Source organism: Oryzias latipes, chromosome 14, assembly GCF_002234675.1.
Source record: "Oryzias latipes chromosome 14, ASM223467v1".
In the NCBI taxonomy this organism is placed as follows: Eukaryota; Metazoa; Chordata; class Actinopteri; order Beloniformes; family Adrianichthyidae; genus Oryzias; species Oryzias latipes.
This window is the reverse complement of record NC_019872.2, coordinates 24,590,004-24,607,948: the sequence shown is the minus strand read 5'-3', so window position 1 is coordinate 24,607,948 and position 17,945 is coordinate 24,590,004. Positions and strand designations below refer to the sequence as shown.

The 17,945-nt window shown below is 39.9% G+C and overlaps 3 protein-coding genes and 1 non-coding gene across 7 annotated transcripts; 2 read left to right on the top strand and 2 right to left on the bottom strand.

Moving 5' to 3' along the window:
• Positions 1–98: 98 nt before the first annotated feature.
• LOC101167565 (cytochrome c oxidase subunit 7B, mitochondrial) lies at positions 99–2,763 on the bottom strand. The gene is made up of 3 exons (XM_004076769.3): positions 2,633–2,763; positions 1,278–1,393; positions 99–298 (listed from the first exon to the last, which is right to left on the bottom strand). Exons 1-3 carry the CDS (start codon positions 2,667–2,669, stop codon positions 215–217), a joined length of 237 nt encoding a protein of 78 aa, XP_004076817.1. The 5' UTR covers positions 2,670–2,763; the 3' UTR covers positions 99–214.
• Positions 2,764–3,130: 367 nt separating this feature from the next.
• On the top strand, positions 3,131–3,240 carry trnal-caa. The gene is made up of 2 exons: positions 3,131–3,168; positions 3,195–3,240. It is a non-coding gene; the product is annotated as a tRNA-Leu (tRNA).
• Positions 3,241–3,522: 282 nt separating this feature from the next.
• Positions 3,523–8,835, bottom strand: pgrmc1 (progesterone receptor membrane component 1). The gene is made up of 3 exons (NM_001105102.1): positions 8,538–8,835; positions 4,804–4,959; positions 3,523–4,730 (listed from the first exon to the last, which is right to left on the bottom strand). Exons 1-3 carry the CDS (start codon positions 8,830–8,832, stop codon positions 4,636–4,638), a joined length of 546 nt encoding a protein of 181 aa, NP_001098572.1. The 5' UTR covers positions 8,833–8,835; the 3' UTR covers positions 3,523–4,635.
• A 1,015-nt stretch (positions 8,836–9,850) lies between these two features.
• Positions 9,851–17,653, top strand: rab24 (RAB24, member RAS oncogene family). Of its 4 annotated transcripts, none has more exons than XM_011483897.2 (9): positions 9,851–10,238; positions 10,867–11,047; positions 12,029–12,097; positions 13,047–13,125; positions 13,663–13,730; positions 13,825–13,924; positions 14,010–14,056; positions 15,024–15,083; positions 16,549–17,653. In XM_011483897.2, exons 2-8 carry the CDS (start codon positions 10,934–10,936, stop codon positions 15,078–15,080), a joined length of 534 nt encoding a protein of 177 aa, XP_011482199.1. In that variant the 5' UTR covers positions 9,851–10,238; positions 10,867–10,933; the 3' UTR covers positions 15,081–15,083; positions 16,549–17,653. The 4 variants fall into 4 exon arrangements, with proteins under 4 accessions (XP_011482199.1, XP_004076816.1, XP_020564773.1 ...); XM_004076768.3 differs by having other exon boundaries at positions 14,010–14,060; XM_020709114.1 differs by having other exon boundaries at positions 10,863–11,047; positions 14,010–14,060.
• The last annotated feature ends 292 nt before the right edge of the window (positions 17,654–17,945 follow it).

Here is a 17,945-nt window from a genome sequence, read left to right as displayed (position 1 = left end):
CCTTTGACGTACAAATTGGAATAAGCCTAAAAAAAGGCCTAACCTAGATGCTACAGTCATTGTTCTTGTGTAGAGCATCATTTACACAAAACCATAAGTGGAATTGAGGAATTTATTTTGGACAACATGTTGGAAAAAAGAAGCAGGTATTGGTTTGTCATCTGTACATCCAGGAGGCGTCTCAGTTGAGGTGCAGGTGTGTCATGCTGGATCTTCACTCCTCAGCCTGTCTCCACTCTTTGGGCATCACCTTCCCAACAGGTGACAAGTTCCAGGCGATGCCGGTCTGAGTCAAAACCTGAACAGAGGTAGAACATGCGGTCAAACATCAATTTTGATTATAAAAATCCAGTAAATGATATGTTTGTTTTTTAAGTGATATAATACAAGGAGGTGGTTAAAAAATCTAGTTATAAGCTATTTTGAAAACTGCCTTACATTTAGTTTTTTTTTTACTCAAAAATATATCTGATACCCACTTTTCATATCTTTTTAAACAAGGTTTTACCAGCAGGAATTCATATTTTTATGAAACGTAAAGTTCTATTGAGAAACACGAGTAAGTAACACGCCAACGCCCTCTAGTGGTCATAGGTTGCAACTGTCAGTTTGGACGTCATACTGCTTCAGTCAGAAAAATAAAAATGTTTTAAAAATGGCTTCAATAAAACGAAAAAATGTTGAAACCTGGCGTTGAATAGACCAGCAATGATTCATTTGTTTTGACAGCCAACTGCTAAGATTACGAAGCCCATCGAGACGACTGTTGTTGTGAATTTGGGCTATATAAATAAAATTGAATGGAATTGAATTAAGATCAGAAACTTTGCAAAGTGAACGTCTTTGAGCAAATCTGAGATGTGTCCTTAATAAAGCATTAATAAATTAGGTATATATATTCCATTATTAACTGTTTTAATTAAAATTTGCTGATAAAAAAGTACTTTAAATAGTTGGAAGCAGTCTTGTAAAGTTTGGAAAAATCTTTACTGATTTAAATCCTTCACAGCTATAAAAAAAAAAACAAGGAACGGCCACAAAAACGAATGTTATCCTTGCACTTCACATCGATTTATATTACTTTTTACTTACAATAATAAGTTGATGCGCACATTTTTTTCCACTCAATCACTTCTAAAAACCCGTTTTTATAAAATTTGGTTTTAACAGTTTTTTGAAAGTTTATTTTTTGATGAAAATAAGTTTCAGCATCAGAATCCATCCAGGATAAACTGCTCCGGTCATTAGGAAGTTGAGAACAGCGTGCTCGGACTTACATATGCCCACACGGCCGTGCAGAAGACGGTTCCACTGACCAACACCCCCATGCCGTACTTGGCGTGGAAGTTGTTTTGGCCGCTGGATCCATGTCTCACCTGCTGAGCAGCCCGACCTGCACGACAACACAAAGAATCAACCCAACCCTAAATGCTCTTTTACAAAAAAAGGTTTTATAGACTGCAGATCAATTAAAGACGATCACTTTCAAATTTTAGACGGACAAATGATTAAAAATGTTAGAGGATTCATAAAAACGTGTGTTTAAAACAAGGAAAAGAGTAGCTGCATCCATTCCCGTCATCACCCCCTACAAGGCGTAAGATGGTAGTGGCGTGAAGACCGTCGCCGCTGGACTGTAGAGCAGAGCAGACACGGCCTGGAGTGATGAAGGACTTTACTCCATCCAGCCATTTGATGGACAAGAATGGCAGTTGCTATAGCACCACAAGGGGTTAACTGCTCATTCTCTCTGGATCGACAAACTCTTTTTACTGTAAATCCCCCAATAAATAAAAAAAGGGGGGGGGGGGTATTTACTTCACCTATTGGGCGCAAAATCTATCACAGCTCGCGCACACAGCACCAATAGCCTGTGCAGCTACACACAAAAAAGAGAAGGCCCAACGGGATGATACTGCACCAACTGCTCTGTGCCACATGTACATTAAAGCGAAGAGACCAAAGAAAACAAAGCAAAGATCTTCAGGACAAGTGTGAAAGTTTGGGGTCTGACCACACAAATAAAGGAGTGCTTAGATTCTATTATTTCTATTATTGAAATCTGAGATTCCAGAAAAATTATAACTCTGGACTTCATACAAATTATCGAAAATATAAGCAATTACTATGTGTATTTGTAAACTTTTTATAATTGTTTTAGCTCAGTAGGATATAACCTATGTCCTCGTTTAAGTGCCCTAAACCTTTCAGTCAAAATGTGTTTTATCAGAACATCATTTACTGCCAAACAAACAAATGTGATATATAAATGTAATTAAAACTTAAGGTGACAAACACTAAACTTTAAAGTTTTATGCTGCTAGCAACGATTAAAGCTGTAAACGGAACACAGACTATTGAGCAAGGACATTACGTTTTATAAGGTATTGATTTCACGGTCAGTTCAGGTACAAGCTAGTCTGATTCATATTAAATCAACATGCAGACTCTTTATAGCAAAATTTTAATATGAAATATCAACTATCTTGGAGTTATGCTAACCAGCTAGCAAGGCACCATCTAGCTGTACTACAACAGAAGGCTGACCGACCTTTTGTCAACTAAATCACAGTGTTCCCTGAATAATTAACGCGGCGTCCACCACAGTTACAAAGTAAAACGGCACTCTTACTGCTGATGTTAGCTGCAGCCTTTGCAAACCGGTACATGTTGTCTGGCCTTGTGTCTTCAGATACCCTTGAAGAACGGAAATACAATATGGCTGCCGACTGCACAGATACCGGAAATGGTTGCGTTCCGGTTCCGAAATAAAATAGGAATTTTAAGCAATTCAGCTGAAATAAAATTAAAACAAGACAAAAATAATACTGCTATTAAAATTATCATTATTCATATGGGCTACGAAATAGGTAACTCAGCTATAAAATATGTATAATATTTCAAATAATTTATACAGTAATAGAAGCGGTAAATGTTTATCCAAAACACGGATGAGCCATACAGTAACAACATGAATAGTAAGAAACGGTTAAAAAAGATAAGCAACATTTACAAAGCTTTTAAGAGATAGAAAATTGCGGTAATATTAAAATGAACTACTACTACACAATGCCACCTCATTGTCGGGGGTAGTGGTTAAATCTACTAGTTGTCCCCCGTAACATAACGTGTCAGGATGGCCGAGTGGTCTAAGGCGCCAGACTCAAGGTTCATTACCTTCCGTAAAGCGGGCATTCTGGTCTCCGAATGGAGGCGTGGGTTCGAATCCCACTTCTGACACATATTTTTTTTTCAATTTTTCTTCTCATGCATTTGGATTGGGAAATTAATAATAAATGGGATTAATTGAAGCAGACATGTTTTTATTACTTTAATCTACACCACGTGGTAAAGTAATATCTATAACACTGACATAAATTATCTGATTTTTAGACACTCAATTTGTCTTTGGTCAATTTTTGAAATTAATCTTTTGGATTCATAACATCTGAGTGTGATCATTAGGTCCTATTTATTTGGCAATATTCTCAAACAATAAAAAAAAAAAAAAAAAAGCAAATGTAAGCCATCATTTTGAATTTTTTTATTAAATCAAAAATATCATTTTAAGGATCAACACAGTATGACAGAAGAATATGTAAAATAAAAACATTTATAAGAAGTTAAAGGAATAACAACAGTGAAGTTTCAATACAAAAAACCTCCACAGTAAGGAAAATGGTATTTTCTTTAAGCAATCTTTAGAAGAAAACATTTCTGTTAAAATTCACAAACTTTATTGTAAAGATGCATTAATGTTGCTCTGATTGAGTTAAATGTTGAAGACCCAACCAAAGCTTGCCTAATTTAAAGGACAGAAAACAGGATGGATTAAGATTGTGTGAGAGGAGTCTTTTCCTTCATGGGATTATAATCTTATGTAGTGTTTGCTTGTTTAAAACAGCAGATTGAATGCACCAACATGATCGTTTCAGGTCATTTCTTTGCACAGCGACTCTTCAAACTGCACAATAAGTCACACACACACAAAAATCTTAATGTTCCTTTTTTTCTCATATTTATATTTTTCTTTATTTCAAATGTATCACTTTTTTAAGAGAGCATGACTGAGCACAATATGAATTTTGCAGTAGAGATGAAGGATATGAAGCTGTGAGTGTGAGGAGGAAAATTAAAAACTAGACTTCAACTACATTAACCGAGCAAAAGGCTGCAGATGTTTGTTTTTGTTAAAGTTTTCATATTCAGAAAAAGCTGTGTTGAGATCAATCTAAACACTCAGGTAGCAAACATGTTGGCGATCCATCTCTAAAGGTAGTTTTTAGTTAAACGGATTTCTAACAATGTCAGAATAATAAAAATGAAAAAAAAAAAAAACATAATTCGGGTCAAAGACTTTCCAGCTTTCATTAAATTATGTCAATCAACATGAGAACTACTTCCTGGAACATTGTTGAAACAAATCCAATGCGAGATAAAAGGCAGGAAGTGACCTGAGGGTGGAGCTGACAGCAGCACGTCGGTTTCTGCCTTCAGAAATGAGAAGCGTGGATACACATGCAGAAACAGGATTGGTCCTAAAGCAGTCGTCGTGGTTACAGATTGGAGCTAAATGAAGGCTGAATGTGTCGGACGACCAACACGAAGGCAGCACGCAGCTCGCCTTGCGCCGCTCTAGTCTGCCTTCTTGTCCTTCCCCTCGTCGTCGTCGGTGTACTCTGTGGGCTCCTCTCCGGGTTTCAGGAGCTTGCCGACGTAGTCGTATTTAACTGAAAGGACATGTGGAGAAATCAGCCTTTACTTCATCTGGCGGTTTGGTTTTAACGCGTCGCCTCCACTCACAGGTGAACTGAGTCTCCCACTCGGCCAGGCTGTCCTGCTGCATGGCGTCCAGGTCCGACAGGTCGTCGTACTCGTCCTTCAGAGACTCCTTGTCCAGGCAGAAGGTGGCCAGGCCTCTGGACGCGTCGCGGCCTGCAAAGACGCCGTACGGCCCCTCTGCAGGACAACACACAGAAAAAAACCCACAAAAAATAAAAGTTTGGTTTTTTTCCCCTGCTGCTTGGAGTCAGACCTTCTGAAAGCAAAACCCCTTAAAAAGTAAAAACAAACAAACTAAGAGTTCCTTGGCACGAACACACCCTGAGAAGAATTTCCTGATGGTCTCGGCTGGGAATACTCACATGCACACTTTAATGCAGAACAAAAACCGGTGGGCGAAAAAAAACAACAAACATTCGCACAATTTCCTCCCAGTTTAACACATCGACTCAAAACAGAGACTTCAACAAAACAGCTGCAAAGACTACAAATTAGACATTTAAAACTTTCTGGGTGTGATTGTTTGACAGCTGTGACTCTTTTAGTTGTTGCACCAATCAAATCCGAGATGTTTATTTCTTTATTAGAAGCCAAAAAAAAAAAATCCTTCTAAGTTGGAAAACTTAAGAAGGATAAGAAAATAGCGTTCCCAGGGAACGCTATTTTCTTATCCTTCTTAAGTTTTCCAACTTAGAAGGAAAACCTGTGTTGTTTTCTAAGACACAGTTTGGACAGTTTCTGCAGACCAACCCCTCCACACTGAGCTGTCCAGCTGCGCAGTTTTGAGTCAGATGCCTGCGCAGACGAAGACGTCCATGGATCTATTCGCCTGCAAGCGGATGCATCAGAATGGAGCGGAGCCAGTTGTAGCTTTTACATCACAAAATACCATCTTTTTCAAACTGCATGTATTCATCTGCTCCTGATTCACAACGATTTCAATCAAGAAATATTCATTTTTCTCTATCATCAGAAAGAAAAATGCCACAAGAACATGTTAAAAACAGGATTTTCATCACAGTGGGTCTTCATAGATGGATTCAGGTCATCTTCATCTGGTACCTGGAACTCTTTGAGTCATAAGTAACGCCGGAGACGCCTCGGATTCATCCCATAATCCTAATCTGAACACAAACACAAAGGCTGCACCACCCTCTACAAACTAACCCGACAATAATCCAGTGTTGTCAGATTCAAAACTGGTGGTACGGTGGAGGGTGGACACGTTTACAGGCCAAAAAAGGTAAATTAAGTTAAATTAGTTTAAGAGGTTATTTTCAATCTGCAGGTACAAAAACCCAAACACACCGCCCTGAATAAATAATAACATTTACACACATTGAACTCAAGTGTTGAACATAACAACTACAACTACTAGAGGGTTGAGCAGATCGGCCAAGGATCGAAGGATCGACGGTTTGATTCCCGCTCCCTCCAGCCGACCGTCGCTGTGTCTGGAAAAGCGCAGATGAATCCAGTCCATTATGATTATATATTTACTAGTTTTGTTGGCTTTGTTTAAGTTTATATTTGTGCTTAATTTTGTGTCTGTAAAAAATAAAAATAAAATAAAGATTTCCGTGAGATCGCTGAAGATTCCCTGAAGAGCGTCTCCTTCAGGTCCAGCCTCAGCTCATCGGGAAAACATTCCCGGGAAACAGCTTAAATTTTGGAAAACTGACGTCTATGAGGCGAGAGTGAACTCTGCTTTTATTTTTGAAAGACTGTCCCTGGCTTGCTTTGCTGCTGAAGGCTGCAGGGGCTTGTCTGGGGGGTTTTCATGGTCTGGGGGTAGTTTGGTTTGCAGCACTGTTTTAGGCAGGCGAGACAGTTTTTTTTGTTTATTTATCAAGTCTTCACAATTACAAAAATAATGACTTCTGTTTTAGAATTAAACACAAATCTCTCAAATCAGAAAACATCTGAGGAAATAACTACATTTCTTTCAGTGAGACATGTTTTGTTTGAGTTCTAAATGGATCAATAATCCTTCAGTTGTAAATATTGATGCTTTCATTCCCGATTTCTTCATTGAAAGCTTCTTTTTGCGTGCGTGTGCAGAGCATAGCAGGCGTCTGCACGTCAGCAGCAAACGTGTCGGTCAGAGGTTAGACGCAGCAGAGGTTAATATCTGCGATAAGACCTGAAGTCAAACAGCCGCCTCTCCTCTCTCTGTGTCTGTTTACAGAAAGATCACGTTAAATCCTGACCAAACAAGAACAAAATACCACTTCCTTCAAGTGCTTTTATTGTGAAAGAATGAATGCGATTGATCATGTGTGCCTCTTTTTCTGACTTTCACTGTAGATTGAAAACAAAAACAGCCCAATTCAAACAGAATATCTTTTCTGTTGGTCAGAGAGAAAAACAGAATGGTCATAAATTTCTGGAAATGTTTGTTCATGAGAATTTGAATAAATACACCAAGTGTTGTTGGGTTTGCTGCCTCACAGCTGCGTCCTGCAAATGATCTAAATGCCGTTAGAAGGCCAAATATAGCAACAACTTTGGAATAATTTTTAAATTTATACCTTGTTTTAACCTCAGGATGAGGCAAAAGCCCAGTACATAGAAAATACAGGGTAGCTATGACAACCAGAGCTGGAACATTTGAAGAAGAAAAAAAATTAAAACAACGTTCAGTCCAAACAAGTGGAATTAATCATAACTTTGGGCATCAAACTTCAAGATAAATAGTTGTCAGCAATGCTAAACCTTTATTTTTCAAATGGAAGTCGATTAATTTAGCAGCTTTCACATTCAAAAACGTGAGAATACTTAACGAAGTTTATTTCAAATTTAAAAATAATTTAATCAATTTGCCAAGAAACCACTAAGTGGCATAAAGAGAGGGAGTAAAAAAATAAATAAAGGAAAAAAAAGTCAATAAAACTGCTGAACTGGGGAAGGTGATTATCAATAAGAGATAACAGCAGAAACCATATATTTGCCCACGTGGTTGGTCGCCAATAATGCCCCAAAATAAAACAAATGTTTTACTTGCCTGACATTTCCAGGCAGTTTGGCCGGTCTATGAAGAGCAAACCAAACCGCCGGGGAATGTGGGAAACTTTCCTGCATGATGTTTTTACCCAATCAAACCGTTTGGAATAAGCTGCTCATTTACAGTCAGGCGGGAATCCAAACTCAAATTTGATCTACATCACAAATATGTGTTCAGTCTAATTAAATGCTTGGATACACAAAAACAGAATGAACCAAATGTTTTAGTCTCTAAACAAAGTCTGAATGAGGGAAACTTTGACTAAAAATTAAACGTTGGGGGTAATCTTTATTTAAAAAGATAATTCCAAACAACTCTACAAAGCTAAACATTAATATTACAAATGGATGATCAATTAACAAATCAAAACGTGTTCTACTAATTCTACAGTCCTAGTTGTAGTTTACATTAAACTGGTATTTTTTTTTGGGGGGGGGGGGGGGGGGGTCAGAAATATCACCAGAGAAAATCGTGACTTGTAAAATGTAGAAGTTTTTAACTCTTTTCAGTTGATCTACTAGAAACTTATTTTCCTAAGAGAGTTCAGCTTGTTCATATATACGATCTCTGACCTAAAGGCTGCTGCAGCCCTTTGACATATAAAGGGCCTCGCGGAGGGGGTGTGGCGCCAGATTCCAGTTGCAAAAGTCAACTATGCGGGCCAAACAACTAAATGTAACACTTTTTTTTAACCCAGTCGGTAGAAATGAACAAAAGAGAGAGGTGTCAGTAAATAAAACGGTCTTCTTACCTGGGCCGTAGAACTTCTTTCCTCTGGTCACGTCAAACACCTTCCCGTTGACAGCCATGAGGATTCGAGGATTCTCGAGTCCATCGTAGGGCTTCAGCTCCGCCAAAGTAAAATCCCTCTTTTTCAGTTTAGGTAGCGGCGTTTCCACTTCACCAAAGTCCGGCTGCCTGTCCCCGCGGAAGATTTGGTAGAGAAGAAACAAACAGAGGCTGAGCAGCGTGAGGTTTAGCGGAGAGGTGAAGATTTCCTGAAAAATTCCAGCAGAAGTTACTTCGCCTGCCTCTTCTGCAGCCATGTTTGCGTCTGTCTTTACCAATCGGTGTTGCCAGATTTGTAAAATACGCAACTGAACTCTAATGGGGGAGTGTTACTCTCAGACCACGACACACTAGTCTCTGAATATATAGTTTTGATTAAATACTTTATTAATACTTTTCTTCTAATAATAATAAAGTGCAATGGTAAAAATATATATTATTTGGGAAATTATAAAAAACAAAGCACTGACAAAGTGCCAAGGAGTGGCATATATTTAAAAACAAATAAAACCAAACTGTGCTGCTGATAATGAACGGATCTGGCAACGTTGCTCTCGAACAATTTCCGTGAACATCGGCCAATAATTTCTCAGATTTACGATCACATGATCACTTCTTTACTCCAATCAGAATCCTCTCCGAAAATATCTAACTTTGTCCTCAATTTAATCAAAAGTAAAAATAAAACATAAAGTTAATCAAAAGTACAAAGGGTTTGTTCCATTGTAGTTTACAAATATTAATACCACATCCCTCCCAACACGTGTTTTCAGCGTAGAAAACAGCAAAGAAACTTAAAATCACAAATATATCAACCAACATGAAGGGACAACAGTTAAAACATCAACTGCAAGAAAAGAAATTCAGTTATCACCCATTTGAAGCCACACTCTAATAAATATGGGGGGGGGGGGACTCGAATAAATAAATAGAATTAAATAAATAAGTTTAGACCTAGTTTCTGATGATAGACTTATATCAACAATGTCGTAGGAAAATAAGCTTAGCCCTAGTTGAAAAATGTGTCTTTTGACACAGCAACATCTATATTGCATAAACGTGCAAAACGAGAAAAATAAAATTGATGTTTATGATAAACGGTTTATGCGGCAAAATAAAAGTTAAGTATTTCCCCTTTTCTCTCTCTACATTTGGCAAAAAAGCCAAATGTAACAGGGTTCAACAGACAAAAAACGTGATAAAAATATTTATATCTTGTGTAACAAGTAAATTTGTCACCTCTTGTTCCTGGAAAATCAATGGTTCCGCCCAAATAACAAAAGCTTAGCTGTAGGTTTATATATATATATATGTGTATACTTTTAACGAGTGTATTATTAATAAAAAATTTTTTATAGTGATGACATATCCAAGATGGGTTTTTTATTATTTAAAAAATAATTAAATTGTATAATAGCCGCCGGCAGATTGTAATCTCCCCAGTTGTGCAACACGGGCTGTAACGTTACCCGCGCTAGCCGCTAGGTTGCTACTTCCAGTCAGCGCCCGGCGGCTCCGTACGGCGGAGCGGAGATGCGAAGCGAGCTGTCCGCCGTCTCGTTTGCGTGTCCAGCTCGGTAGGCGGGTGTCGACGGAGGGAAGCAGATGTCAGGGGAAGAATCGTAAAGTCTGGTTTCGCTCGCCGGCGGGGGCGCGTGAAAAGGTGTGTGAGAGAGAGAAGCGGGTTTGGCTGTGCCGTGGTGGGGGGGGTCTCACGGACCCGGAGCAGATACGTGGTTCAGTTGCGGGGCTCCTGAGTTTAGCTGTGTCATGGTTTCAACGGCTGACATTACCGACGATTTTAAAACATCACGTGTTATACAGAAAAACAACAACAAAGACGGTTCAATGTAAGGCATGGCCGTTTATTTAGCTGATTTAGTGGTGAAAACATTTTAATAATAATTTATTTAGAAAATTCAACAGTTTTTTTGTGCGCAGTGGGTAAATGGGTGAAAACTCCCTTGCCTTTGGGCCGTTTGGTTCCGTTTTGGAGCCGTTGTGGTAAAACCATTGACAATACTCCTATTTTTTTCTTTAAATAGTTATATTTGAGTGGTTTTGATTCAGTCAATTCTTAAACACTGAAGGCATGTTTGGACAGAGGTGTTTATATAAAAGGGTGAGGCTGAAAAATCACTGGTTTCACTTTCATGTTTGTATATACCTGCTTGTAAATCTCAAATGATTTGTTTATGCAAACACCAAAGAATGCTTTGTTAAAAAACACGTTTTAAATAAAGTTTTCAGTTTTTGGATGAAGGTTGTAACTGCTTTTGTCTTCCGGTCAGCATCCTCAGCAGAGGTTTCTCTGGAAAATATTCCCAAGGCTCTTCCCGAGCCCCAAACGGGATCAGGATGAGCACGATCCGTGTGGACGCCAAAGTGGTGATGCTGGGAAAGGAGAGTGTGGGCAAAACCAGCCTGGTGGAGAGATACGTCCACAACCGCTTCCTGCATCCCTACCAGAACGTGAGTGTCAGCTGCTCGCCTCTAATGTCCATGTCGGCTTCAAACCGGGGCTCCGCTCCCGTCTTTGCGCCTCCCATCAAAAGCTGTTACTTTATGCTTTTGCCCCGGGGCAGTTTCCGCTGGTTCGTGGTCATTTTGTCACAAAACACTCTCAGAGTGAACCACAGACGGCGGGAATGTCTCTGGAGATGTCATGTTAGACAGAAGCATTTTTGGGTTTGACTTCATATTCCTCACTCTTCTTAAACCTTTAAATGGAAAGTCATTTAACCAGCCATTCCATTCTTCTTGTGATCAAATTTTAAAAGCTTTCCCGGTGTTCTTTTAATCACGATGATTCAGTTTTTAGCCCAAATCAACAAACCTGTCATTTTCTAGGACATAGTTTCTGCAGAGCGGCAGTATGTCATTAGAAATTTGCCTCTATGTTGTTGGCGTGGGGCAAGCCCGCCCCCACTTACCATCATCTGTTGGCTCGCTCTTCACACCCCCAACCTAACATTATCATCGCAGACAAAAAATGGCGGGCAGTATTGGAGCTTTCCAGCCAGATGCCCCGAAAACAAATGACGGACACGGATCTAACTGTCTACAAGTGGACGCATCAGAATGGAGCGGAGCGGGGAGCCGAGTGTAGTTTCTACGTCACACATACGCCTTTTTCTTTTGTCTGCTCCCGACTAACAATGTTTTGAATAAAGAAACACACAGAAATGTAGTTTTAAGCTGAATTTCTTTATGTGTGAAAAGCTGGTCTGTACCCAGTGAAAAACCCAAACTTTGTTGTTAAATTAGCCAGTTTATAGAGCAACAAACATCACTCTGTCTGGAGGTTAATCACAGCCATTCATTCTGACTACTGTACAGTATTTATAAAATTGCACATCTTGATTCTTGTGTTGGTCTAATGTTCACAGTTCATACTGAGAACCCACAGAGCCATCTAGTCAGTCTTTTTCTCTGGTTTTCTCCTCTCCTCAGACTATCGGGGCGGCTTTTGTTGCCAAACCAATCCAGGTGGGAGAGAAAGTGATAACACTGGGAATCTGGGTGAGTTGCATTCTTCACAAATATGGACTTTAATCAGTTTAAATCAGGTTTGTGTCCTTCATTCTAATACAAAACAGTCAAACTAAACATTCATGTTTACACGGCTCTATGTATTTCTTGACGCTGTCAGGTTCAGTCTGTTTCAGTCCTCATAGTGTGCTGGGCATAATACGCACACACACACACACTACACTTGCACAACGTCCTTTAACCTCGTTTTGGTTCAGCAAACCAGGCTTCAATAACAAATCTAAAAAAAAAGCAGAAACACATTGACTTCCGGATTGAAGCTCGTTTAAAATCAAATAACTAGAGGTAGGTCAGATCATCAAATCACCACCAGGAGACTGATCTGCAGGAAAGCAATTCCTTATTTACTGAAATACTCGACTGTGCACCAAACACACAGTCTGGATTGTGTGGTATTATTCATATCTGAGATTGTACTACCAAAAAAAAAAAAGGGCATATTCTTTCATTTTCGGCCATTTGTCATCAGACCATGAGCAGGACCAATTTATTTGACATTTTCAACATCTGTCTGCCTTTCCTGTCTCGTTTGTTTTGCTGTTATTGGAATGGTTTCAGTGATGTCACATCCTGCCCGGTAAACAAACCAAATGGCTTTAAATGGCTCCATTACTACCCACTGGGTCACATGACCTCACTGGTCAACAGGCTGTCCCACAGCTTTAAGTTGTGAGACAGTTTTTACACCATGATTGGTTTACAGTTTAGGTTTTCCTCCTGGTTGTCATGGAGACAGAAAGGGTGAAGCTGAGTTGAGTTCAGTTTGACGACTGTTTTTTATTTTATTTTACGTCGACGCCGCTTGATTGAGCAAAGTCTCTTTCAGTCCCTGACTGAGATCCACGCTGATCCGATGATCAGACCATCTAAAGGATGCATCCTTCTAAATCTGTCTGTTTAAACCTCTGCTCTCCGTCAGGACACAGCCGGAGCCGAACGGTACGAAGCCATGAGTCGGATCTACTACAGAGGAGCTCGGGCCGCCATCATCTGCTACGGTAAACCTCAGCTGTCTGTCAGCAGAGGCTTTAAGCTCTGCTGTGTTCAGTTCTTTAATGTCCAAACAGCTAAATCCTTGAGGAGTCCTGGACTCCCTCTGCATTTGCTGATTAGTCCCAACAAGACTCGAGTTTTGACTGAAACACTTTTTGTTCATTTGTATTTATTTTTTGGTACATTTCTGTCGCAGATCCAGTACGTCAGACTTGGCCTGACTTGGATTTGGGAAAATGCAAAAGCAGCTGCATGCAGAGTTTTGAGGAAGTATTGAAAATAACAGATTTTCCGGTGGACGTGGTCACGCTGAGTCAAGCACCGTCTGCTTCTTCCTCGTCTCTCATCTTTGTTTAGAGTTGAGTCACCTCTGTTGGCAGGAAGAGAAATATTTCTCCTCAAGTTAAATGTGTCCAATTAAAACTCAGGTTGATGAGGACAGCGATCCTATTTCTCTGAAACGTCTTGTTGGTTTCAAACAAATGCTTGGTTTGGGTTTCTTCTGATCTTTTTGAGGACCTGAGGTTGTTTTTGCTTTTCAGACCTGACTGATAGCAGCAGCTTCCAGCGAGCTCGCTTCTGGGTGAAGGAGCTGCAGAACTGTGAGGAGGTAAAGGCTCGTTAGTCACCGTTCAGTTAAATTAGTCACGATATCTTCATTCATTAATGCGTCTACACTTTCTTTTTCCGGTCGTGTCCTGCAGCTCTGTAAGATCTACCTGTGCGGCACCAAGAGCGACCTGATCGAGGCCGACCGCAGCCGGCGTCAGATCGACTTCCACGATGCTCAGGACTTTGCTGAAGGTGAGGTCATCCGGCTCCACGGCCGAGCTCAGTTCGGCCGGGTGCACGACGGATGCCAACAATCTTCCTTCCTGTTCACACGCAGAGATCGGAGCGCAGCTGTTTGAGACGTCCAGTAAAACAGGAAAAAATGTGGGTAAGTTTAGTTTGATTGCAGCTGTTGGGCTGGCATGAAAAGGGAATGTTTCCTGCTTAACAGATTAAAGAACCACTTAAATGAAAATAGTGCTTTTGGTGTTTTTAACTTGTTCTTGTGACATTCTTCTCATGATGTAAAGATAATTAAAAGATCAAAATGGCATTTCTGAGTTGCAAAAAGCTTGAAGAAGCTACTACAGCAAGCCACAAGCTCCCTGCTCCGCTCTGTACTGCCCAGCAGGGGGCTTATGGCCCGCCCAGCGTATTTTCTGTGTCACAAAAAAACATCTTTTTCAAACGGCATTTTTTTTAATAAAGAAAAACTCAGAAAATATTAACTTTTCTTCATAGATTGTCCTCCATCACGAGAAAAAATCCACCAGAACATGTTAAAAACACAATTTTCAACAGAGTGAACTGATTTTCTTTTTACACAATTTCTTGTTTTTATAAATGTTCCTTAGTTTTTCCTGATTTGACCGTTTGTTTTTTTAAGTTTTTAACTTTTAGAACTGGTCATTTAGTTGCAAACAAATTAGTTTTAGGATGAAAACTAGACTAAAAAAAGCATCAACCTAAAATTGTGTTGAATCCCATATTGTTCACTGTGAAACCTCTGTGTTGTGGCAGTGAAGCTCCGCCCCATTAGAAACAGATAACGAGGCGGGAAAGATGGAGTCCATGTGATCCAGGATGGGTAGAAAACTATCATTACAACCAGTTTTTTTTATTACTTGTCCTGAAAAAGGTTATTTATGAACGTCATTTCCCAACTTTTTCTAAAATATTAAAGTGAGACAGAATATTGAGATCTCCTGGTTGGATCTCAGCGTAGAGATGAAGGATGACTTCTACGTCTCTGGCATCTATGAAAACCGATGGAGCGTCGGACAGAAACAAGCTCCTCGTCAGTCCTGAAGCGGTTCCCGTCCCGCCCTGATTCCTTCTTCCTGTCTTCCAGACGAGATGTTCCAGAAGGTTGCAGAGGACTATAACAGCACTGCCTTCCAGTACATGACAGGTGAGCGTTCCAGCCGCCAGTTATGCTTCCTTCACCTTCATGAATACAAAAACTTCTTCATGGTTGTGCACTTTTAACCCTCGTTACACACCTGTATGCATTCAGGGGGACAGATCCAAACAGAACCAGATGCCTTGTGGTCACATGACCCATTCAAGTTACCCTGAATTCTGCAAAGAAACCAATTGTTGGCTGTTTTACATTGAGGCTATTGGAAATGGGGTTCATTCTTTGGGATAAGCGCCCCTAGTGGTTACAAAGAGAACTGCGCAGGCTTCAGGTTTTAAATTAGTGACAATGACAAGGATGCCTTTTTGAAAAATCACCTTTTATTTCAGTCTTTTCTGATAATCATTGAATGTGTTTTCATCTGGCAAAGCAATATTGCAGAAACCGAAGCATAAAAAATTCCAAAAATCCAAATGATATGTTAGAAAAAATGAAACACAATATGAAACCAGAAAAGGTAGGTAGTTATTAACGGACATCACGGATTGGATGATGATGTTTGTTCACCTTTTCAACAGGAAGTTATTTGGCGATATCTTCTGACAGAAGTCATTTTTTTAAGCTTCTGACCACTGCAACAGTTGGGTGATGATTGCTCATTGAAGTCTTTACCACAGTTTGGGTAAAACATCCTTCTGCTTTCCCTCTTCTTCCTCACTCAGACGTCATCTTCCAATCAGTGATGTCCCATAACGCCTACTTTTTGAGATTTCTTCTTTGAGATTACTTTTACAGTTTAATATTTCCTTTTGATTTCTGGAATTCACTTTTGTTTTACGAAACTTTTTATTTTGTTTCTTTTTTTTTTAAAGTTTGTTTTAATTTTTTTACATTTTGGGTTTCTGGGATTTTTATTTCTGAAATGTAATGTTGCGTTTTACTTTTTAGTTCGCTTTTTACATTGTCGTCGTGGGGTTTTTGCGTGAAGTGACTTAATGATGTGATTTGCCCTTCAGGGCCACCGTAGGTGTTTAACTGAAGGTCCACGCAGCTGCTTGAAGTTCCCGTTCAAACTGTCCATCTGATGCAGTTTATCATTAGACTCCAACAGCTGTAAATTGCCAATAATACTTCATTATTGAGTCCTTGAAAGTAAATCATTCCATTAGTATTTTAGTCAATTGAAATAGATTTGTAGACGTAACATTTTTCTGTCTGTAGTTTTTCTACATGTTACCCAAACGTAGGAACTGTTGCCCGGGAAAACGTTGTTAAACAGCTGCACATAAACTACAGTCTACTTGATTTTTAGTTCTAATTGATGTCAGATTGGATAGAAATTCAACAGAACAGCGACTATTTACTTTGGATCATCACTACACAACCTTCAGTTGTTTTCCATTTGTGTAATGAGGAGCAAGAGGAAGCTGTGAGGAAGAGGAGGGAGTCGCTGTGCGCTTGAATGACACACAAACGCTGCAGTAACTCGGCCCCGTCTCTGCTTTTGTTCCGCCAGAAGACACCAACGTCAACTTGGATCAGAAGAAAAACTCCAACTTCTACTCCTGTTGCCACGGTAACTGATTCCTGGACAGCAGGACGGCAAACAGGGGCGTCGCGTTTCCTGGACACGCTGGGCGGCTAAAGCTGGAACAGAACTGTAAGCTACCTTCATTTCGTGTGTGCCATAACAAACTGAGGCCTGCAGCAAAGATCTGCTCCTACAAGGGATTAAGAGACGGACTTTAATCCAGAATAAATGTCCACTCCTCCCAAGTATCTCATCTAAGAGGGGAAAACTTGCAGAATCTGAGGCCGACGAGGGAGCGCTGCTGTTCACAGGAGCGAGTGCAGCAGACGTTTACAGATGTTTGTGTTTTATTTCGTTTGCTGTGGACTACAAATGTATTTGGGAGGGGCAAAACACTACCACGAACCCGGAGGAGCTTCATGAAACGAAGCCAAAAACATCAGCAGAGGCCTTCCCTCCAGACAGAAGCGGCTTTGAGAGCGTCTCTGTTCATTTCCTGACAGATTTGGATGTATTCTAGCGCACGAAAGTATTCAATCACAGACACAAAGCCTGCTTTAAAGATGGGTTCTCAAGAAGAACCACGAAGACACTAATTCAGCTCCCAGAAAAACACTCAAAAGCTCTGCCGCTTACATCTGTGACTTCAGTTAAGAGGGATAAACAGTTGCCGGTTCAAATTCCAGATCTCTGCGTTCTGCATGGCCTGAAATAAACTCAGTTTCCTTTTTTTTTCTCTCAGTTATGAAAGAGCGGCAAAACCTTTACGAAACTTGGTTGTAATCATTGAGCGGCAGCAGGATTTTAAGTAACAAACTGAAGTTACTCCTGTCTGTGGTAACAAACAGCAGAGCAACGTGTCGCAATGTGGAACCAACAGCAACATCTGGAGCCACAGTGAAACTTCAGCCAAGATGGTTTAAGGCAGGCCAGTGGAAATAAGACGCTCGCTTCTGGGTTTGGGACATTTGGGACTTTCTGATGCAAAATATTTTTACTGAAGACTGTGAAACATTGATGTGTAAAATAAATCTGGAATGTTTCCGATCTGGAGTTTTAATAAATGATTGATAATGAGGGAAAACAACAATGCGCAATGACTTTTTTTTTATCTGCAATGATGTGGAAAATCTCCTTTTCCCATTTGATTAAGTGATTTAGAACAAACACAAAGATGATCTGAGTTTGTGCAAAAAGTTTTTTTTTCCCTTATAAAGAAGAGAAATGGTGAAAAACCTGCCTGATCCTGTGTGAAAGTTATTGGCTTCACTTCCTGAAGGATTTCCTTTGACCACATTCAGGCTTGGAATGCTTCCATCTATAGAAAGAATAGACAGACTAAGGTCACGACACTCTGCAGTCTATAGGACACGTTTCTAAGA

What these genes read in the sequence shown, in the direction of transcription:
- LOC101167565 (XM_004076769.3), bottom strand. Translation starts at nt 2,669, where the DNA reads ATGTACCGGTTTGCAAAGGCTGCAGCTAACATCAGCA. An exon ending in GGCTGCAGCTAACATCAGCA is followed by an intron (nt 1,394 to 2,632) that starts GTAAGAGTGCCG and finishes GTTGTCGTGCAG; the next exon opens with GTCGGGCTGCTCAGCAGGTG. An exon ending in GCACGGCCGTGTGGGCATAT is followed by an intron (nt 299 to 1,277) that starts GTAAGTCCGAGC and finishes ACCTCTGTTCAG; the next exon opens with GTTTTGACTCAGACCGGCAT.
- pgrmc1 (NM_001105102.1), bottom strand. Translation starts at nt 8,832, where the DNA reads ATGGCTGCAGAAGAGGCAGGCGAAGTAACTTCTGCTGGAATTTTTCAG. An exon ending in AAAGAAGTTCTACGGCCCAG is followed by an intron (nt 4,960 to 8,537) that starts GTAAGAAGACCG and finishes GTTGTCCTGCAG; the next exon opens with AGGGGCCGTACGGCGTCTTT. An exon ending in GTGGGAGACTCAGTTCACCT is followed by an intron (nt 4,731 to 4,803) that starts GTGAGTGGAGGC and finishes ATGTCCTTTCAG; the next exon opens with TTAAATACGACTACGTCGGC.
- rab24 (XM_004076768.3), top strand. Translation starts at nt 10,934, where the DNA reads ATGAGCACGATCCGTGTGGACGCCAAAGTGGTGATGCTGGGAAAGGAG. An exon ending in TGATAACACTGGGAATCTGG is followed by an intron (nt 12,098 to 13,046) that starts GTGAGTTGCATT and finishes GCTCTCCGTCAG; the next exon opens with GACACAGCCGGAGCCGAACG. An exon ending in AGCTGCAGAACTGTGAGGAG is followed by an intron (nt 13,731 to 13,824) that starts GTAAAGGCTCGT and finishes CGTGTCCTGCAG; the next exon opens with CTCTGTAAGATCTACCTGTG.